Source organism: Camelus dromedarius, chromosome 14, assembly GCF_036321535.1.
Source record: "Camelus dromedarius isolate mCamDro1 chromosome 14, mCamDro1.pat, whole genome shotgun sequence".
Lineage (NCBI taxonomy): Eukaryota > Metazoa > Chordata > Mammalia > Artiodactyla > Camelidae > Camelus > Camelus dromedarius.
The window spans coordinates 67,091,479-67,114,122 of record NC_087449.1 but is presented as its reverse complement, the minus strand read 5'-3'; the positions used below and the strand labels follow the sequence as shown (position 1 = coordinate 67,114,122).

At 55.6% G+C, this 22,644-nt stretch overlaps 1 protein-coding gene across 4 annotated transcripts in view; it reads right to left on the bottom strand.

The window, feature by feature from the left end:
- Positions 1-22,644, bottom strand: part of ACOT7 (acyl-CoA thioesterase 7) — a 90,558-nt gene that overhangs the window by 54,649 nt on the left and 13,265 nt on the right. For 2 of the 4 annotated variants that reach the window (XM_064494124.1, XM_010998481.3), the window contains exons 2-4: positions 13,148-13,265; positions 5,527-5,683; positions 1,036-1,127 (exon numbers count right to left, since the gene is read on the bottom strand). In XM_064494124.1, coding sequence (XP_064350194.1) covers positions 1,036-1,127; positions 5,527-5,683; positions 13,148-13,265 — 367 coding nt within the window. Of the gene's footprint in view, positions 1-1,035; positions 1,128-5,526; positions 5,684-13,147; positions 13,266-19,174; positions 19,308-20,908; positions 21,007-22,644 lie in introns of those variants that run through there. The other 2 variants (XM_064494125.1, XM_031463935.2) reach the window with 2 other exon arrangements.

Below are 22,644 nucleotides of genomic sequence, written 5' to 3'. Positions count from 1 at the left end.
AAAGCCCCACCTGGGCCTTGACTCCTGTCTCCGCAGGGGCACAGGCAGGGTGCCCGGTCAGACGCTGAGCTGGCACAGGGAGAGGGCAGGAAGCCAGTCGTAGGAAGTCCCCACTGCCCCAGGTGGCCCAGGGCCACAGGAAGGCGCCCAGGTGGGAGACGGAGCCAGACTCCCACAGGAGGGAAGGGCCTGTCCCTGGGAGTCCCTGTGAGCTGAGGAGGAGGACGGGAGGCGATACTCCATGTGCTTTGTAAGCAAACAGAGCGGGTACCAGTTCCTAACTGTCCGGTCCCCAGTCTTACTATTCTTAGCAACGTATTCTATGTGCGTCTGGCCGAAGGAAGATGCTCCCCGCAGGGCAGACACTGCCGCAGCCGTGGCACAGGTCCCTCCGAGAACTGCTGTCCCTCGAAGGTGGGAGCAGCGCAGCAGGCCTCCAAGGACAGCCGATCCCGTGTGTCCTTGAACATCCAGGGACGGGCAGTTACAGGAGGAGGAGCTATCAGGGAAGGAACTAAATCCCTCTCTCAGCCTAATGTTCGCTCTCCAAAAGCCTGCACCCCCGAGCCGGCCCACAGCGGGGCTGCTGGGCGTGAACACAATGAAATCTTCCCACGCAGAGATGTGTCTGTCCACAGCAAAACCGGAATGAGAGAAACCAAGGATGGAGGGGGTGCCAGCAGGGGGAGAGAGAAGGGGCTGAAACAAATGTCCTCAGGGGCCAAGGTGGGCGGGCAGCCTGGAGGTCCTGGCTCTCCCAGGACTGGTCACCCGGCACAGTCCCATCACCCGCCTTTCCTCTGGCCAGAGTCCTCCAGGAGGGGTGTCCACGGGCCCAGGCCAGCCTGCGCTCACATTCCCAGCATGAATTACACCTGCACTGAGTGATCCTAGAAGGGATGCGCCCCCCTCCAACCAGCGCTTCCTGCTGGTGGCCCAGTGTGATGCTGCTCTCCTCGGATGCCCCCCCACCACTGCCGGCCCCCTGCCCCCTCCCCAGCCCGACGTGGCGAGAAGGGGGAGAGGTCTCCTTACCACGACCGGAGGCACCTCCAGGACCTTGTCCACATTCTTCAGCGACAGGGGCACGTACCATAGGGTGGCCTTATTGGTCAGCTTTTTGGTACCTTCAGAGAAGAAGAACCCGTGAGTGATGGCCTGAGAGCCAGCAGGGCATGTCAGGCACAGGGCAGGGGGAGCTGAAACACCACCTCTGGCCCCCACCTCCAAGGCCTTCAGCCACGAGGTGCAAGTGTGAGCAGAGTGGGGAGAGGAGTGGGCCCCCCAGCGTGGGGAGCCCCCACCCCAGCATGCTGCACCCCCACCAGAGGCTGCTGGAAAGGGTTCAGGTCATGTGGTTTAAGCCTGGGGTTCCTGGGCCTGTTGGCTTTCTAGCACTTTCTAATATGGAAAGCCTACATCTGGAGGGCACCGACTCCAGGCAGGCCTCCAAGGAATCTCCAGAGGGAGAGAGGGAAGACTGTGGGGAGGGGCAGGCAGGCCTCGGCCCCCTCCCTGGGAAGAGTGGGACAAAGCCAGGCTGGGCACAGTCTCCACCAAGAGATCCCTGCGACGAATTTCACCCAAACTTGAGAAGGCTCTGCTGAGGAACTTGAAGTCCTGACGCTCAGAAAGGGAGCGTCCTCTGGCAGATCTGTCCACCTGTCTAAACGCCGCCAAAAGCTCCAGCTGGACAGGGAGCAGTTCATGGAGGTGAAGCTGAGGGTTTGGAGGCAGAGCCCACCCAGGCAGCCAGGGAAGGGGCAGAGCACAGCTGTGCCGGCAGCTCAGCGCTGCTCCTGCCTCCTGGCACTTCCCGAGCGCCCCCTCTTCCAGGTGTGAGGCGCCACACCAGACACATTTGCTGCTGGTGGCTCAGGGCTCCCATCCAGAAGCTTCCAAGCGGAGGGCTGAGGAAGAGCTGTGGATTGCTGACTTCTACTCTGGGATAATGACAGAAAACAGAACCTGCTTTGGGGCACTGAGCCCAGCCTCAGGGCAGAGTGGGGCTGCCAGGGTGGGGGGCCTGTCTGGGCTGAAAATCACGGGCCACAAGAGCGCAGAGATCACGTGGTCCACACCCCTCATTTGCACAGGAGGAGCCTAGGCTCACAGAGTGACTCGGTGCCATTTTAAGTACAGACCTGGGTCTCCCAGGTCCCAGTGATTTCAGGGAAGCATTTGCAAGAGTGCCTTTTAAAAGCTGCCTCTTCAACATGGAAGATCCCCAATGCAGAGGAGAGTGGCAGAATTGGGGGACAGGGAGAGGAAGTGGAGCAGCGGGGAGCAGCTCTCCCTGAAGTGCCCCCAGAACTCATTTCCTACCGGTTCTTCCTGACCTGCCTTCCCGAGGCGTACCTGGGCTTCCGTTTCCTGCCCTAAACGCAGCCTCAAGGACCAAGCCAAGCCCCAGCTGGTCACTTAGAAAGAGGGCGAGGCCCTTGGTGCCCAGGCAGCTCCTCAGGCCGGAACGTCCTCCGCCCGGCCCGGCCACGACGGCACCATCAGGACCACAGGCAGATAATACGGAAAAATCTCTTCACTGCACTTTGACTGAGAGTGACTCTGACAACCTGCTTTTGGGAATAAAGATTTCCTGTTTGACTCAGCTAGAGCTGGCCTGACAGGCTGGTTTCCATGGGAACCCTGAGTGGCCCTCCTCCAGACCTAAATGAACACCGTGGAGCCAATGAGGCAAAACACATTAATTGTACTTTCTTTATCATTTAATAAAACCATCAAAAGGCACTGCAGGACTAAAAACATCTATTCTGAAATTTTAAGAGCTCCCAGCTATTTTCTGGAGTGATTCGCGGCAATCACATCCTAGTTAGCTTAATATTTTGACAGTTGCCGGAATGAATGAGCAAACCTTTTCAAAGGTTTGCTCATTCATTCCGCCTGGGCGTGTGCTTGCCTGGCTGCATCACAAAGGTGGCGCGGCCCTGATAGAGGTGGACGCACAGAACAGGGGCCCTGTTTCCTGGGGTCGAGAGACATGCAGACAGCTCAGGAGCAGCCCGGGGCTCCACCCTGTCACCTGTTTGTCTGCCCAGCCCAGACTCCCCACCTGTCACAGTCCACCTGCCGGCCCAGCCAGTGTTCACCAAGGGCCTGCTGGCCAGGCCTGCTCCTGGAGACTGAATAGACCAGGAGGCCACACACCCTGCCTTCTAGGGGCTCACATCCTAGTGGACAGGTGGGCAGAGACACATCAAGACAGGAGGGCCTCAAGACCCAGGGTCCCAGAATAGGAGAAGCTCACACAGATCCCAACACAGAAAGACAGAGAGGACAAGGGAGATGCAGACATGACGCTGGGACCCCGAGAGGAAGACCCAGATGAGTAAGAAAGATGGGGCACCCGGCCATCCAGCAGGGGCTCCAGGGCAAGGTGACCAAGACGGGCAGAAAAGCCCCAGCCCTCAGGGCTCCAAGTCTTGCTGCTCCCATCTCGTGGTAAAGCCTGTCTTCTCCCTCAACCTCAGGCCTCCTCCATCTCAAAAGGCTGGGCAGTGTGGGCCATCCCTTGCCTTCTCTGAGCCTCTGTCCTCGCACGTGCGCAAGGCCTGCCCCCGCTGTCCCAGGAGGGGGAATGGCGGGGCAGTGCTCCTCGCTGCTCGGGGCAGTTTAAGCTCTGATGCCCATCCTTCAGGGCTAGGGTGGACACTCAGGGGGGCGGGGGAAGCACCCTGACAGCAGGGGTCCTGCCCACGAGGCCCTCTCACCTGCCTCCTGCCCACCCCTGCTCTGCCATGGGAGGGACCCTGCAGAACGGGGCTGGGGCATGTCATTCTAGACCCAGCCCTCTGCTGGCACCTGCTCTCAGCGCAGAGGCCCAAATCTCCCTGATTCATTCACTCATCAATTATGGACGCCACGTCTGTTATGAGCCAGCGGGAGCTGCGGGGAAGGGAGAAGTCGGAGGTCCAGGGCGGGGCTCCTCAGCCCCGCCCTGCACACACCTGGGCCCGTCAATCTGAGGGGCCCGCCTGAGCACCATAGCTTCCGCCAGGACGGCAGCAGCTCAGCCCGACTGAGACAACCGAAAACGTCCCCTTGAGAACCACCTCTCGAGGGAGGAGCAGGACCCCAGGGATCCCTGCAACACAGAGGAAGTGAGCTCCACTTTGATGCCCGGGAGGTCCCCGTCCCCCCCGCCTCTTGTCCGCACTCGCACATAGTGCGATGCCGCTGTCCATGGGGGTTCCTCCCGGGCTGTGGCCTCAGACACGCCAGAAAGGGGGCTTGGACGCCAGGAATCTACAAAGCAGACCCCAGCCCCATTTTTGAGGTCCCGGGCTCCCGGACACTGGAAAAATCATGATGAGAAAACATGGCTGCTGCAGGCGCGCTCAGCAGCTAAGCGTGAAGCTCAAGTGAAGCAGAGAGCCTCACCCCGCAGCACAGCCCAGGACAGGAGGGCTGGGCACCCAGGTGGGGCACACCACAGGTGGAGGGGGGATGGCAGGGCCCACCCTGCACTGGGCCTTCTCCCGGCGGGCTGCCAGCGCCAGGGTGGGAAGTCAGGGCCCTGGGCACCTCTTTCTGTGCCCCAGCCTGAGAGCAGCTTCCAATGCCCCTTTGATGCCAGAGCTGCCTGCCGGATACAGGGTGCGGGCCACGGACGCAGGACACGGGGCACAAGCCCACTGACTGCCCCCCCGCACCTGGCCGTGGCTCAGCTAAGTCATCCACTGTGCGTGGTCGGGCCTGCTGCAGTTGCCAAATATTCCAGATGAATAACTGTGCTTCCGGCCTGTGGTGGGGAGAAGCCCGGACGGAGCCCCTTAAAGATCTCTGAGCACAGCCTTCTGTGGCAGCCACCGCCGAGGAGGGGGTGTCGGGAGGAGGTGCAAGGACCCAGGCAGCTCCTCCTCTAGAACCAGCATGGACTCTCCTCTAGGGGAGGGGGTTCAACGGGCGGCCTGGGACGAGGAGGTGGGCAGCGAGGGGACCTAGGGGCCTGCCTCCCCCATCAGCAGCCCGGTTATAAAAAGCAGCCAGTGTGAACAGGAGTGACACTCCCCTGCAGCGCCCAGTGGGAGGAAGAAGAGGGGTTTCCATGGTTACCACTTGGAGGAAGGGAATATTCAGATCAAACCAGAGTCAAAGGTTCGCCCAGTGAGCGCCAGCCTAGGCCTGGTTTGTGGGGCCCAGGGAGCAGACGTGCACCAAGGGCCAGCAGCTCCACTGGGCAGGGGAGGGCAAGGCGGGGGACAGGGGACAGCAGGGGGGCCAGAGTGTGGCACGTGCCCTCGCAGCCAGCTCCTACCGCTCTGCCCAGACCTGCTGGCCTCCGGGCCCCCGGAAGGCAGGGAGGGCAGTGGTTGCACACTGGGCGTGTGATCTTGGGCTTGTTGGCTAACACACCTGTGCCCCCATTTCCCCATCAGCAAAACGGGGAAGCCAGAAGTCCCCGCTCACAGGCAGAGGTGGGAACCGAGGGAGGTCACCCACAGGCAGCGTCAGGACTGCCCAGGAGCAGTCAGCTCTCAGCAGATGTGAGCTGCGAGGGGAAGTTACCTGTGAGGATGTTTTCGGACATCACGTTGACCTGGACCTCCACAGAGTGCTTGGAGGTGTAGGTGATCTCGGCGCTGACGTGCGCCACCTCGCCGATGCACATGGGTGACAGGAAGTCGGTGCGCTCCACCCGGGCCAGGGCGGCCACGCAGCGCTCCTGCAGAGACCGGAGATGGGTCAGCCGGCCCACGGGGCCCACCCTGAACACGCGCCCCCAAAGCGGCCCTTGCTTCTCTCCCACTGTTCAAGTAACACAAGCTATGGCCACCACACATCCCTAAATGCAAAACCAGGAGACAGAGGGCTGCCCGATGGCAATGCCACAAAGCAGCCCACACGGGCGAGTCTCTGTGTGGTGGGGCTCCAAGCGACCTTGTTCTCTTTTCTGAAAGATACTACTTGCATAATGAAAAGTGAAAAAAAGCATACATACTCATTATGGAAAATTTGGGAAGCACAGAGAAATAGACAGAGGAGGGAAAATCACTCCCCCATCCAAAGATAACCACGGTTCCTATTTTGGGATCTTTCTTTCCAGGCTTTTTCCCGTAAGGATGGGGGTTTTACTGGTTCACTTGTCTGCCTGGCTCCTTGCTTCGCAGTTTTAGTCATTTATAGTTGTCAGTCAGACATATAGAGTTGTCATATACAGTCTCACGTAGTTGTGCAAAAGCTAAATGTACACTTTCACAACCTTTTCACTAAAGAGGAAAAATAACCTGCCAGGTTATGACAAGCTCTTAGCAACCACAGTTCTTTCATTTTAATTTGATTTACCCTTCAAATAGGCAACTCGTTCTCATGATTCAAAATTCAAACCAAACAAGAGTAGTTGGCCCCAGGACAGCCGCTCATCCCGTGTCCCGGGGCCACCGGGACCCCCTGGTAATGTGATGGACGCAGCCAGTCGGCACAGACGCACGTGGGGTCCAGCCGGGCCCCCTTGGGGACTCGCTCTCTGTGACTGTGAGCGGATCCTCATTCTTTTTCTCGACACTGTCTACGATTGTTTCAGGGTACTCCATTGCAAAAATATTGTTCAATGGTCAGAGAGAACATTCTTCTGTTGTTAGATCTGCAACAACCCTGACTGTTTCTTATTACAAATAACCCTGTAATGAGTATCCTTTTACTTAAATCGTTTTCAGTGCTGGGGACTGTCTCCCGGGTGGACGGGAGTGTGTTCCCAAAGCGCTTCTCAACAGGGCAGAGTGTGTGGTGTGGCCTCCCTGCCTCCCTGCCCCCGCACTGAAAGCCAGCTTTTTTTTTTTTTTCAGTTTGTATTGAGGTAACACTGATTTATAACATCATGGAAGTTTCATATGTACAATGTTACATTTTTAGTTCTGTCTACAGCATGCTCACCACTAAAAACCTAGTTTCCATCTGTCACCAGTGAATCCCTTTACCCATTTTGCCCCTATCTTCCTCCTCCCCTTCCCCTCTGGTAACCTCTCTGTTCTCTGTATCTATGTGTTTGTCTTTGGTTTGTTCTTTTTTTTTTGATTGAAATATAGTCACCTTACTATGTGTCAATTTCTGGTGCACAGCATCATGTTTCAGTTGTATGTGTACATACATACTTGTTTTCATGTTCTTTTTCATTATAGGTTACTACAAGGATATACAGGATAAACGTGTTGTTTATCTTATATACAGTAGTTAGTATCTGCAAATCTTGAACTCCCAATTTATCCCTTCCCACCCCCTTTCCCTCATGGTAACCGTAAGTATGTTTACTATGTCTGTGAGTCTGTTTCTGTTTTGTAAATAAGTTCATTTGTGTCTTTTTTTTAAAAGATTCCACATATGAGTGATATCATATGGTATTTTTCTTTCTTTCTGACTTCACTTAGAATGACAATCTCCAGGTCCACGCATGTTGCTGCAAATGACATTGTTTTATTCTTTTTTCTGGCTTAGTATCCCATTATATAAATATACCACAACTTCTTTATCCAGTCATCTGTTGATGGACATTTAGGTTGCTCCCACATCTTGGCTATTGTAAATAGTACTGCTATGAACATTGGGGTGCATATATCTTTTCAAATTAGAGTTCCCTCCAGATATATGCCCAGGAGTGGGATTGCTGGATCACATGGTAAGTCTGTTTTTAGTTTTTTGAGGAATCTCCATTACTGTTTTCCATTATGGCTGCACCAAACTACATTCCCACCAGCAGTGTAGGAGGGCTCCCTTTTCTCCACAGCCTCTCCAGCACTTATCATTCGTGGACTTTTGAAAGACGGCCATTATGACTGGTGTGAGGTGATACCTCACTGTAGTTTGATCTGCATTTCTCTGATAATTAGTGATATTAAGCATTTCTTCACGTGCCTCTTGGTCATTTGTATGTCTTCATGGGAGAACTGCTCGGTTAGGTCTTTTGCCCATTTTTGGATTGTGTTGTGTGTGTGTGTGTTTTATACTCCATCTATGAGTGAAAGCGTGAAGTGTCTGTCTTTCTCCACCTGACTTGTTCCAGTTAGCATCATACCCTCAGGGTCCACCCATGTTGTCACGAATGGCAGGATTTCACCTTATTTTTATGTCTGAGTAATATTCTGGGGTGTGTGTGTGTGTGTGTGTACCACAGTTTATCCATTCATCCATCAATAGACACTGAGGTTGTTTCATTGTAAATAATGCTGCCGTGAACATGGGAGTGCAGCTACCACCCTGAATTAGTGCTTCCATTTTCTTTGGATAAATACTCAGGAGTGGAGCCGTTGGACTATATGGTAGTTCTACTTTTAATGTTTTGAGGAACCTCCCAGCTGTTTTCCATGGTGGCTGCACCAGTTTCCATTCCCACCAGCAGCGTAGGAGGGGCCCCTTTCTCCACAGCCTCCCTGCACTATTATTTGCTGTCTCTCCCGCAGCAGCCACCCTGGCAGGCGCGAGGTGGTACCTCGCTGTGCTTTCACTTGCATCTCCCTAACAGGTAGGGGAGCTGGCATCTTTTCTCGTGCCTGTCGGCCAGCTGTAGGCCTTCCTGGGGAAAATGTCTATTTGGGGCCTCTGCCCATTTTTTAATCAGGTTGTTTATTTTGTTGTTGTTGAGTTGTATGAGTTCTTCATATATTTTGAACTTGGCTTCCTTGTCATCTATGTGAACTGAATGACACCAAAGAGCCTCTGTTTGAGCCATGGGACTGCGAGTCTTCATTGCCCCACAGAGCAGCCAGCACTTTTATGACTTTCTGCCGGAAACCTGTCGGCCTTTCTAGGACACTGGGCAGCATGGGGCTGCCCCTGGGCTGGGTGGGGAGTGGGGAGCAGGAGGTGGGGCCCTGTACCAGCGCCTGTCTTTGCCCTCCCAGCTGACTCTCACAGCACCTTTCTGCAAGGGTTGGAGATACTCAGCTTACAGGTGACTGTCAGTCTGAGCCCTGGCATACCTGCTGCCACCTGTGGCACCAACGTGGCCCTCCAGCCTGAGCAAGGGCTCACCTAATACCTGGCAAACATGCAAACTCCCTGGCCCACCCCAAACCCACAGCACCTGCCTCTCTGGAGGGATACCAGGGGGCCTCCATCTCCACCCCTTCCCCAGCAATTCTCAGACACATGGGGGTCCTCTTATGGTTTCCGGTCCTATAAATGTCCCAGGGTCAGGTCTTAGCAAGGCAGATCAGGGTGACGGAGAGGTTCTAGGGCCAAGTAGGCAAGCGTAGCATGTGGCTTCCCCACCCTGATTTGTAGGGGCTTGTCCCCCAGCCCCACACAGACATGTCACCCATTGAAGCTAAGTAAATCTGCGTGGCTACAGTGCCACCCACTGGCCAAAAGCCGGAAAGGCAAGTGCTAAATAAGCCTGGCAAGAAAGAGGGGCCAGCCTCTGGGCGGCTTCTGGAATTCTCCAAGCTCTGCTTGCAAGACCCAAAGCAGAATTAAACCAGCTGTTTTTGTGGAAGAGTGGTTAAATTATGGCATGGATATGGCTGCACACAGGTGATACTCCTATACATTAATATTTTAAAATGGAAATGCTGCTTGTTTCTCGCATCTTTACCCATCTGAGCCTTAGATGGACCCTAACCTTTTTATGGCTACAAAGGCATCTCTTCATTTGCAGTATTTGTGGAGCCAGGCACTGCGCCTGGTGCCTGCCCCTGGCCTGGGTTCTGGCTGGGGGAAACAGATGATCAGTAAGTACACAGGGTGGTAGGTGCTCTGAGGAGGGCAGTGTGGGGTGTGGGTCAACTTCAGATGAGGGGGCTGACACCTGAATGATGAGGTGTCAGGCAGGAGGTGTGGGGGGTGTGGGCACCCCAGGCAGAGGGGAGGGGAGGGCAACCCCAAGAGAAGCTGGAGACTCGATACACCCAGCTGGGGAGCACACAGCACAGGCCAGGACTCAGGCGGCTCCAAGTTGACTATTAGCTGCTGTTTCCTGAGACCTAGCCCACCCCAGGCATTCCATAAAGACTCGTGTGACCCAGAAATTCCAAACACAGAATAACAAATGTTTTGCACTCAGCATGAGGATCTCTGAGCTGTGGGCATCTCTGGCTCCCAGGGCCTCAGATGTGCCCATAACTCCCTGCCTCGGGGCTTAAAGTAGGAGCCCTACTCAGGAAGCAGCCATGAGGGTTCTGATTAGCATCAACCTCAAGAAGCATCCGCTGCCACGTTCCCAAGGGTGGCCTGCATCACACTGGGTGCAGGTGACTGGAAAACCAGGGCCTGGGCTCCTGAGGAGCCCCAGGGCTTGAAGCCAGGACAGCAGCTTCAGAAGCAGAGCCAGGGAGAACAGGTTTGAGCTCTGGGCTCAGATCTCAGCTCTGCCACTTACTAGCCCTTGACCTTGTCTCTTTACAAAACACAGACTGCCTGCCTGCGACTGCCACCAGGATTCAGGGGATGGTATGTGGAGAGGAGCAGGGGGCCATCCCTCTCTCACAGAAACATAGGGATCAGGGTCCAGAAAGGGTTAACTCTTGCAACTCTTATTATTTGAGTTGCGCCTGCCCCTGCACCGACCCAGGGCCCCTCAGCTGATGCCAGCTCAGAGAATGCAGCTCTGTGACCTTTGGGAAGCCCACATGACTATTGCAGGCCTCTGTTTCCTCACCTGCGAAGTGGGGTTAAGAAGATTCCCCAGATAAGGAAGGTCAAGTACACAATGTGGCCACTGGCACATCGTAAGTGCGCATTCAACAGGGGATCTCCATAGACGACCACTCCAGACATGTACTTCCAACAACCAGCAGATGGTTAATGGGAGGCCAGTGCGTCCAGGCCTTGGTCCAAATCCTGAGCATCCAGTGGGGAAGCAACATGCAAAAGTACCTGCCCCAGCAGGGCTTACACTCTAGTGGGGGAAGCAGCCCAAAAATAAGTGAGCAAAATGGCAGCGTGCCAGGAGCAACAGTGCTATGGACAAGAGCTGGGAGGGGTGAGGGAGCTGGTCCTCAGGGAAGGCCAGGGATGGTACTGGCACAGAGACTGGAAGGAGGGGAGAGCCAAGTACATCTCTGGGGGAAGAGCAGCCCAGGCAGGGGGAAGGGCCAGTGCAAAGGTCCTGTGGCAGGAATGTCTGTGTGGCCAGAGAGCGTGTTGCAGGCAGGGAGTAGGAGCCACTGGCGCAGAGTAGTGTGCCCTGACTTCATACTGAATGGGTCTCTGGCTGCTGCTGGAGAGCAGACCAGGGGGATGGGACGGGCAGGGAGGCCTGCTAGAAAGCTGTTTAGGCAATTCAGGCAGGAATTGACAGCAGCTCAGCAGTGAAGCTGGTGTGCAGTGCTCAGATCTGGAACTATCCAGGAGGTGAAGCCAACAGGACTGGAAGCCAATATCCACAGGTGTGAGAGGAAGAGGAGGGGTGAACGGAGGCTCCAGGTTTTGAGCCTGAGTAACTGGAGGCTGCAGGGGTCATTTGCTGAGCAGAGGGAGACCGTGGGAGAAGCAGCCTGGGAGCAAGTCCCGAGTGTCTTTTGGGCCCATCCAGGTTGAGGGGCTGATTGAGCGTCCAGGTGGAGTCAGCCAAGAGGCCTCAGCTGGAGATGGAAACTCGGGGCTACGCTGTGGTACTAAAGCCACAGACTGGATGAGACCATCAAGGGTGTGTGGATGGGGGTGCCCTCTGCCCCGCCCAGAGCCCCAGAAAAGCCGCGCAGAGGCCAGCATCAGCCCCCTGGAGCTGTCTGGGGCTCACACCCACCCTCCTGAGACTGGGATTCCAGATCCCTATCCTGGGACCACCAGCCCAGAGACATCTTCCAGCCAACATGTCAAACCTGCATCCCAGGCTCACTCTGGGGAAAGAATGAGGAGGAGCTGGGGCTCAAAGAACAGGTCCGACGCCCTGACCACCCACCTGTCTCCCCACATGGCCTCGGGCAAGTATTCTACCTCTCTGTGCCTCAGTTTCCTCCTGCGTGCTGTGGGGGTAATAAAAAGCACCTCTAGCTCTAAGGGGTGTCATGAGGAGTACACAGGCCAAATACGTCAAAGCTTTGCAAATCCCTAGCTAGGTGGGTACTAAACCCCGGGGTTACCTAGGGCACCAGCACCCACGTGGCTTCCCAAGCCTCTCCCCCTCACTCCCCAGTCAGAGGGCTTTTTCTTCCCAATGTCCAGCCTCTTTTGCTAGGCCTGCCTTAGACCCTCACTTGCCTCTCTCTGGGAGGGTCTATCAGGGGCTGGGCCCCCACCCCAGCCCCAGCCCCAGCCCCTTGGGCTCAGGGCCATCTTCATCATGGCCACCAGAGGGCGCTCTCTGAATGTGGCCAAACTTGCCCCGGAACTTCAAGGGCACCAAATAAATTCACACTTCTAGAGCCCAACCCATTCCCATTCCTCCTGGGCCCCGCAGGCCCAGGTCCACCCCCCCCCCAACACACACACACCGGTTTGGCTCATTCTTACGCATACACACGTGCACACAGAGTCTACGCTGATGTGGAATCTCCCTTCTCTCAGCCCAGACAATAGTGACCCAGCAGGTGGCTAGCAGAGGCCCACAGGCACCCAGAGGCCGCAGGCTTTCCTTCTGTGCCTGAACCAAGCTGGCAGCCACGGCATGAGACAGACCCCTTCCAACAGCACCTGGGGGGGGGGCTTCTGAGAGAATGTCGGATCCCACGGGGCTGGGGCCCCAGGCTGCCCTGAAGTCCTAAAACCACAAGCCTGGCCCTGTCTTGGCAGTGGGCAGAGAGCATGCACCATCATAGGGGCACCTGCTGGGCCCCACCACCAGGAAGCCACCAGACTTGCCCATGGACACTGGGCCCAGGCGGTCTGCCACCAGCCAGCCACACAGGCTTCGTTAGGGTGGGGCCCTCGCGGGAGTGGGGCAGCCAAGACTCTTCCGGAACAAAGGGGGAGGGCTGAAAAGGCAGCTGTCAGCTGGCTCTCAGCTCATTTTCTGGAGGTCCTCACCCCTCCTCGCTGACCCCCAAACCAAGTGTCAATCCAAGGGGGTCCCTTGTCCAGGGCTGATTGGGTTGGAGCCTCCAGAAGCCCCCAGGGCCCAAGGACAAGGGAGGGAAAGGCTCTAGGCCTGGGCTCCATCCAAACTCCTTTCCTGACCCATCAGTGGTGTGCGCTGCTGGAGCCCGGAATCTTCCACGTGGCCCCGGCCAGGCTGGGGGAAGGGTCTCAGGATGCTCACCCCGTTCTGGCTGTTACAGTGCCGGGTGCTGATGATGGCCCCCGCCTCCTCGATCATCTTCAGGATGGTTCCTCCGTGGACGTTGCCGGCCACGTTGGCGTCGTCTGGTCGCATGATCCTAGGTGAGGAGAGAGAAGCCGCAGGCTAAAGTCTCGGCAAGGACAGCGCTCATAACAGTGGCAGCCGGGGGGAGAAGCTCCTCCAAAGGGCTCGGTGGCTCACAAAGGACAAAGAGCTTCCCGCCTGTCTGCTCAGGGTGGGGTGCTGATCCCACAGGCCAGACAAGGGGCCACAGGGCCACAGAAAGAAGGAGGGCAGAGAGGCAGACCTCCCCGCCCTGGGGCTGCAGGCACCCAGCCCGCCAGTGGGAGAACCACCCCCCAACCTGGCCGGGAAGGGGTGATGACAGGGACCTTCCGCAAGGTCGTGAGAGTGGCAACAAGGCAGCCTGGTTGTGAGATGCCCAATGCGCTTGCCCCCCACCCCGCCCCTGGCTCCCAGGACCACCCACAGCCAGAACAGATGAACCGGCACAAGGAGCCAGGCTGTCACCCCTTGGAAAATGGACGAATTCCCAGGATCACCACCTCCATCAGGAGTCCTAGAGGAGCTGGCCTCATGAGGCCATGGATGTTCTGAGAACTGGAAACGAGTTACTGCTTTGAGACCTTGGTCAGCAGGTGAATGCCCGCTTGCCGCCTGCCCCTGTATTCCGAGAGGGCACCCGGCAGGGCTGACTCCCTGGGAGCTCTCCAAGGTCAGGAAGGGCTGAAATGCCACCCCAGCTCCCCAAGAGGAAAAACCACACCCTTGCCGTGGCACCGGGGAAGCTCTATGAAATCCCTGGAATCCCAACAAACCGGCTTTGTATTCCTACCCCGGGCAACCCCAGCCAAGTCTGGCACTTTCCCAGACACCCGTCTGGCTGACAAAATCTGCCTGCCCCAGCCTCAGGCCTGGAGACTGCGGCCAGGCGTGAGCTCATGAGCAGGTCCTGGGAGCCGAGCATCACCTGGGCCCATCTGGCCTGTTCAGCCCGTGGCCAGCTCTGGGCCACAGAGCTCCACTCCCTCCAGGCCTGGCTCCTTTCAGGCTCGAGGGCTAAGCCGGTCAGTCTCAGGTGTTTCCTGGCTCCCAGTCCACTAGCTGGGCGACCTGAGCCAGCTGCCCAAACACGCATTGCCCCACTTCCTTGTCTGCAGAACAGGCACAACAGCTCCACGGCATCTGACTGTGGGAAGACTGAGCCCCACAAGGTGATGCAGCTGACAAGCCGGCCGCCATGCCTGGCACACACGGGGAAGTGAATGGTCACCAGCAGGTCCTCCCTCTGCTGTAAGCAGTCAGCCAACTGACGGCAGCAAGGTTGGAAGCTCCAAGAAAGAGCCTTAAGATGCCATTTTCTGGAGCAAATGAGCACTGACATCCTGGGGTGACTGACAGCTGTCTGTACCTGCTGCCCATCCCCAAACGTCACCCCTCCATCCTGGGGGGCATTCAGGCCCCCTGCTTCTCACACACATCACTGGCTCAGGGGGCCAGAGTCCCCCCAGCAGTGGCCAGAGGAACCCCTAGAGCATAGCAAAGAAGTTTCACTTGGCTTCTCAAAAGTTCATTTAAAATATTTTTAATCAACTCAAACATAAGACCCAAAGCCATAAAATTCCTAGGAGAAAACATGGCGTAAGCTCCCTGACATTGGCCTTAGTGATGATTTTTTGGATTTGACATCAAAAAGAAAGGTGGCAGAGGCAAAAATAAACAAGTGGGACCTCATCAAACTAAAAAGCTTTTACACACCTAAGGAAACCATCAGGAGAACGAAAAGATAACCTACTGAATGGGAGAAAACATTTGTAAATCACATAACTGATAAAGGGTTAATATCCAACGTGCATAAAAAACTCATCCAACTCAATAGCAAAAAACCCCAAACAATCCAATTTTAAAATGGGCAGAGGATCTGAACAGACATTCTTACAAACAAGACATACCGATGGCTAACAGGTACACGGGAAAATGCTCAACATTACCAGCCATCAGGGAAACGCAAACCTAAACCGCGAGGATATACGGCCTCACACCTGCCAGGATGGTTATTATCGAAGAGACAAGAAACAACAAGTGTGGGCGAGGAAGTGAGGGAAAGGGAGCCCTCAGGCACGGTCGGTGAGAACGTAGATTGGTACAGCCGATGTGGAAACCAGCATGAAGAGTCCTCAAAAAATTAAGACTGGAACTACCACACGATCCAGCAATCTCACTTCTAGGTATTTATTCGAAGGAAACGAAATCACTACGCTGAAGAGATATCTGTACCCCCATGTTCACTGCAGGACTATTTACAGCAGCCAAGGCAGAAACAACCACTGACGGATGAATGGATAAAGAAGATGTGGTCTACATACAAACACACACATATATACGTACTATATATATATATAATTCAGCCAGAAAAGAGAAGGAAGTACTGCCATTTGCAACAACATGAATCGACTCTGAAGGCATTATGCTAAATAAGTCAGACAGAGAAAGGCAAACACTAGATCATCTCACTTATATGTGGAATCTAAAAAGCCCAAACTCTTAGATACAGAAAACAGACTGGTGGTTCCCGGAAGTGCAGAGGGTGGGGGGTGGGGTTTGAAATGGGTGAAGGGGACAAAAGGTACAAACTTCCAGTTACAAAATAAATAAATCATGGGGATGCAATGTAATGTACAGTGTGGTTACTAAAGTTAACAATGGTATATTATATATTTGAAAGTTGCAAAAAGAGTAAACCTTAAAAGTTCTCATCAGATAAAAACCAAAGTTCTCATCACAAGAAAAAAAATTGTAACTATGTAAGGTAATGGATGTTCATGAAACTTACTGTTTCACATCATTTCACAATACACACATATATCAAATCAACATGCTGCACACCTGAAGCCAATACAATGTCGTATGTCAATCACACATCAAAAAAACTGAAAAAATAAAATTAAAAAGAATGTTTTGAGTTTTAAAAATTCGAGCTTGTACTATTTTTTTGAAGTTTGAGTTAAGAGGTAGCCAATTCAAATAACAAAACTACTGTATCAAACTCTTTCCTTTGTATTTCTGCATGCAGGCTGGTGCTCCCATGGGCACAGGTAGAGGATGCTCTGATGGGGCAGGGGCTGAGGGTGGATGCAGACAAGTGAGGACCGAAACACCACGCAGCCTTTCCTAGGAGTACCAGAGCCTGCCTCCGGGGAAGCCTGATTTACTTCTGTGGGCTTCGCTTTCTCTGACTGTAAAGCGGGGCTGTACACGCCAGAGTGGCCGAGAGTGATGCAGGGCCAGGGCTGGGGAGAGAAGGGCAGACAGAGGGCCCCAGGACAGGGAGGAAGTGCTTACATCCGGCGGGGCACTGAAGAAGGGACCGATAAGGAGACAGCCTTTGAGACGGGAGAACAGGGCACAGCGCCTGGGGCCTGAGGCAGGTCTGGAGTGACCCTGCAACATTGGGGGTCCCCAGGGACCCCGCACCATCAACATCGCACCGCCCCAGGGTCCTGGGCAAATTACACCCACACAACCCAAGGGTGCACAGCCTGAGCAAGAGGGTCAATGTTCTCCAAGATGCCCTGTTAGATGAAAAACAGCAAAGCGCAGGATGATGGGCACCAGGTGGCTACCCCTGCAGGCCCAGGGCAGACCAGCTAGGGGGAGATACGGGAACCCGGAGGCTTCCACTACCCAGGAGAAGGGAGCTGGTGGCTGGAGTGGGAGGGAAACTTCACTGAGATGCCTCTGTGCCTTTTGAATTGAAGGCCATGTCAACCTGCACAAATAAATCAATAGTCTTTAAAATTTCTTCTAAGCACAGCTTGAACACGGGTCCTCAGCACGGCCTTCCCTGAACTCACCACGTCAGGGCCACCATCCTCCAGCCTGGCTGGCACCTGGTCCCCAGCCCACCCTCTCTGCTGGGCAACACTGTGCCCTGACCGGGGCAGAAGAGAGGCAGGGGAACAGAGAGGGAGATGCCATGCCAGGAACAGAGAGGACGGGCAAAGGACCACCTGGGAGGCTGGAGGAGCCATCCCTGTTCCCCACTGTGTTCTGGGTGCCCTGAGGACCGGGCCTGTCCCTCCGCTCTTCAGGGTACCCCCAAAGCCGAGCCAGTGCAGGTGCCAAACAGAGCCTTTGTACTGGGTTGAACTGTCCCCCCAAAAAGATCAGTTCAACCCCTGACCCCCAGGACCTATGAATGTGTCCTTATTTGGAAACAGGGTCTTTGGAAATGTAATCAAGTTACGTTGAGGTTAATAGGGTAATAGGGCCTTATTCCAATGACCCATGTCCTTAGAGGAAGAGGGAAATTTGTACACACACAGGGGAGAGGCCACATGACAATGGAGGCAGAGATGGGAGTGATTTTCTACAAACCAAGAAACACAGGAACTGCCAGCAGTCCCCAGACTGGAAGGGACAAGGAAGGACCCTCCCCTGGAGCCTTCAGAGGCAGCGTAGCCCTGAGGCTCCTAGGTTTGGGGCTTCCGGCCTCTAGACTGTGAAAACATGCCCTTCCGTTGTTTTAAGATATCTAGTTTGTGGCCATTTGTTACAGTGACCCCAGGAGACTCAGACAGGCTGTGCCCCTGCAGCCCTTGCCCAGGGGGCCCCAGCTCCACCCCCAGAAAGCAGCAGTTAGGTGGCAAGGGTGAGCCCCACGGCCTGCACCCAGCTCAGTCCCTGCTTCCTGCACCCTGCCAGCCCAGGCCAGCACCTCCACCCCCCACAGCCTTGGTGGAAGCTCCAGAGGGGGCTGACCTGTGCCTGCTCCCCTCCCCCGCCCCCTGCATGAGGCCAGCATCTCTAACTTGGACACGAAAATGTCAGTGCTAAATTTAAAACACTGCTGCGTGAGTTCCATGGTAACTGGGGGGGCTGTTTCTTTCACCCAACAGTGAAAGCAGAAATATCTCAAGTAGAAAGTGGCAGCGCCAAGCACAGCCAGGTTTCCAGCACTGATTAAGTCCCTTTGGGGACTTAAGGCAGAACCAGCCAGGGACCAGGTGGGCCCTGCAGGACAGACAGCTCTAAGGACGCTTCATAGATTGTGCCAGAAGCTCCTTGGATCTGTTCCTTCTGAACTGGGCTCAAACCAGATAGGCAACGTCAGGTCAGGAAGTGGATTTCCAACAGACGCCACCACTTCCCTAGGAGCTGCAGGTGGCAATCAAGGCGGTGCCCTGGCAGGAGCATCGCAGAGGCAGGAGCCTGAAGGCAGGTCAGGGAGGGAAGAGGAGGAGCAGGGGCTGCCACCCCTGGTGAGAAAGGAGCTGCAGGCTGGTCTGGGGCAGGCACAGGCCGGGAGGACTATGTGGGCTGGGGGACCAGTTCACACTGGGCAGCCTCGCCCGTGGGGCCTTGAAGGCCAGGGTCAGGCACATACCCCACCTGTCTATGGGGGACTCTGCCCAACAGAAGCCCAAGATGCACTGCTCATTCTCTCCAACTTGCTGCTTAAGAAGATTCTAGCAAAATTCCTTTAACCCCCAAAGACCCTACCACATCCCTCAGATGAGGCAGAGTAGAGAAGCTAGGCCAGGAAAAAGTCCCTGGGCCCCTCCCAGGCCCCAAATCAGGGCAGGGGAAGGAGCCGGCACAGAAGACCGCCGACCAGCTGCGCTGATCCCAGGAACCCAGAGCACCCTGAGCTGAGCAGACAGGAAGCTGAGCAGAGCTCGACCCAACTGCAGAAAACCCACAGGCAGGAGAGCGCAAAGCCCAGCTGCCTGGCTCTTCCAGGCACCCATGATCTGTCCCTGCTGGGAGCCCAGGTAGTCACTTCTGCCCCAGCTTCAGTTAATCACCTAACGTCCAAGGTCAGCAAGAACTGGGCCAGGCATGGGTGTCCCTGGCCACGTGAGGCCAGCCAGCCTGCTGGACACACAGGCTGAGACCCCTCTACCATCTGACCCCTTCAGAGTGTCACCAGACAGACCATCCGCCGCAGTGGCCCCCACGTGGGGGTCCCGGGATGGGTGCTACCTGCTCAGCTGAGAAGCCATGTTGGCTGGGATGTCCCAGGTCCAGAGAGAGCCAGAGGGCCAGGGCGTAGCTGCAGCCGAGTCACCAGTCCTCCCCCACCACAAAGACCGTCCCAACGCCTGGGCTGGTGAGGCGCACACTGGCTTCCTCAGCTACCCAGTCTAACCAGGAAGGGGCCACTTCACCAATCTGACAAGTCTACCAAAAGCCAGTTGTCATAGAAACCTCGTTTTGTATATAACAACAGTGGAGAAGATCTTTGAGACCTTCTACTACAGTGCCATGAGACCAAGAAGGCACAGGTGCCATCTCTGAGCAGCCCCCAGGAGACCAGCGGGGTAGGGGGGCAACAGCCCATCCCAGGCGGCTCCGGGCTCTCGACAAAAGCCGGCCCAGCCCTTGACCCAGAGCTTCCTGAAAACCAGGCGCCAGAGAGGTCATGAGCCACAGCGAGTGAGCCTCACAGTGAGAGTCCCTGCCAGAAGCAGAGCCCTGCACCCAGCTCCGAGGAGCTGGCATCTGAAACCTGTCTCCCAGACCAGCCCCCGCCCCCGCCCCCGAGAGGCAGGGGCTGGAGAACCATTGGAAGGGAACAGGTAGCGGGTGCAGCCGGCTCCACCAGCCTCAGCTCTCCTCCAGCCGGCACCCCTGCCCCCACCACCGCCAGACCTTCCTCCCCACCTCTCAGGTGTGAAGGTGGCCAGGACAGCCGCCGGGTGCCCTCAGGCCTCCCCTTCCCCAGGGAGGACCCACAGGTCTACCTTCTCCCCACCACTAGGTCTGGGGGAGGAAGGCCAACCATCTGGGTGGCCCTGGTGCAGGTGAGATGGCCCTGGCCCCGGGAACGGAGGCTGGACGTGCCGTGATATGGCCGAGCCCCAGCGCCACCCCAATGCAGGGCAGCGGTCCCAGGATCCTGCCGCCCCATCCACCAGGCTCCTTCTACTGGCAGCTCAAGCAAGGCGGCGCTCGGCTCTGCTCAGGGCCTAGAGCCGGGCAGCGGAGGGAGGGGCCCAGCGGGCACACCCAGAACGTCCACCTGCAGGGGAAGTCAGGGCTGAGCCTGGGCCGAGAACCTTCCCTAAGCCTCCCCCATCCACACCAGCCTGCCGGGGTCCTGGCCAGGGCGGCAGCTCTCCCTCAGCCCTTTGGCTGCTCCCACAGCATTTCTGCCAGTGGCCCTACAGACTATTCCTGCAGGGCAGGCCGGGCCGTCTGCTCACTGCTGTGCCCCGTGCCAGGCACAGGGCAGAGAGCTGGGGATTGTCAAACAGGACAGTGAGGAGCCTGGGAGAGGTAGAGCGGACAGAGGCTCCCCTACCTGCCCCAGGGCCCTGGGTCCCCTCAGGTCAGCGGGATGCTTAGGACCTGGATACACCGGCCAGCAGCCAGCCCCTCCTCCTGCCCTCCCTGCCCAGAGAAAGCTGGGCTCGCTCCCCTCTCCCAGACCAAGAGGCCAACGTGCTGCTTCCACAGACCACCTAGGACGCAGACCACCATAGTGGGTTCTGGGTGCCCCCAAGAGGGCCCATGCTGGGCCTGACCCAAGTCCATCGCTCACCTTCAGGTCAGAGAAGAGGCTCCAAGGCCACGGGACACCCACTCCAGCCACCAGGCATCCAAGAGCCACGTGTCTGGACGTCTTAGGTCCTCTCACCCAGGCACACAGACCAGGGTCTCCCCCAGACACCCTTACCCCGGCATCCCACAGTTTTCTCACAGCTCCCAACTCACAGCTTGGCCTTTTCCCTAAGACAGGCCTCATCAGCGCCCTTCCTGAAGACCTTCAGGGGCACACCTCGCCGGAGCAAAAGCATGTTCTCTGGAATCTCCACCGGTCCCTCCTGAAGCCGCAAATGGGACTCAGAGAGGGGTCCTCGGCCCTGAAGCTGCGCCCTTTGGACTTGGCCCAGTCCCCACATACAGGCATCGCTGCCTCTCTAAGCAACCCAGGCTTCTCTCTCTGCTTGGCATGCTGGGCACAGCACCCTCCCCAGATAGGGGGCAGCTCCCCAAGAAGCACCCCATCACTCCCAGAGCTGCATGTTCTGTGACCTTTCCAAATCCCTTAAAATCACAAGAAACTGGAGTAGACAGAGATGTTGGAAATTACCCGGTTCAAGCCCCAGCTTCTGCCTGTGAGGAAAGCAGGAAGTGGGGTGAGGAAGCTTGCCCCAGGCCCACGTCAGTCAGACCCAGAGGGCACCAGCGCTGCTGCCCCAGGAAGGCGGGCAGGCCAGAGGGAGAGGCACACTGTGAAGACCAGCTGAGTGTCCTTTCCATCCCAAGCCCAACCGGGTGCCACAGTGAACCTGACCAGAATCACTGTCATACACACAAGAGAACCAGTGTGCCCCACCAGGTTCTTTCTGAGTTACAGAGATAGCATTACAACACTACAAGATGGGCTTAAAGATGAAACAGTCGTCAGTGAAGCAAATGGAGAACACTGAAATCAACCTGCACCCGGATAAAATTTTCTATACAATAAGTCAACCAACGGAGGGGCGAGGATTTACACACCATACGATGCAGAAAGCAGGTCAGAAGACGCAGAAAAATGAACCAAAAGTCCATGGCTGAGAAACGCTTTTAAACAAACTAGCCACAGAAGTGAAGACCGAAATGAAGCATGCTTAGAGGGAAGACATCTTTCAGCTCTGGGGAAGGATCCACTAAATGACAAGCAGGATCAATTACCCAAAACCTGGATACAGAGTCACAACCTAAACCGATGGAACTTAAGAGTAAAAAATAAAAATTAGAGAAAAACAGAATGCGGGGAGTGCAGAATCTGCAAGAGATGACACAAAGCTGACTACCTGAAACTCTGCCTGCAGCTCAATCAAACCAGTCAGGACTGTGCCAGGCCTCCTCCAACGCCGGCTCCAGCCAGTAACAGGCCTTTCCCCAAAGAGGAATCACTTGTTGTCAGATAGTTCAGCCTTATGAGTAAACAATTTGGAAGCTAAACAACCATGGGGGGCTATTTTCCATCTAGTAAATTAACTAAGAACCGTTTTAAATGATAAAACCAAGGGGGCAGGGAATAGCTCAGTGGTAGAGTGTGTTCCTAGCATGCACAAGGTCCTGGGTTCAATCCCCAGTACCTCCATTATAAATGAATAAACAAACAAACAAACAAACCTAATCCTTCCCCCCAAACAAACAAATGAATAGAATTTTTAAAATTATAAAACCAAATGTCTGGAAGGGTTCACAACATGATTCATAAGAGCCAAAAGGTAGGGACAACCCAGCCGTCCACCGTGCATGGATGGATAAATAAAATGTGGTCCATCCATGCAACGGGCCATTTAACCATGAAAAGGAATGAAGTACTGAAACATGGAAACGTGGATGAATCCTGAAAACATGATGCTGAAAGAAGCCAGACACACAAAAGACCACACAGTGTATGATTCCATTTGTATAGACTATTCAGAAGAGGCAAACCCATAGAGAAGGTA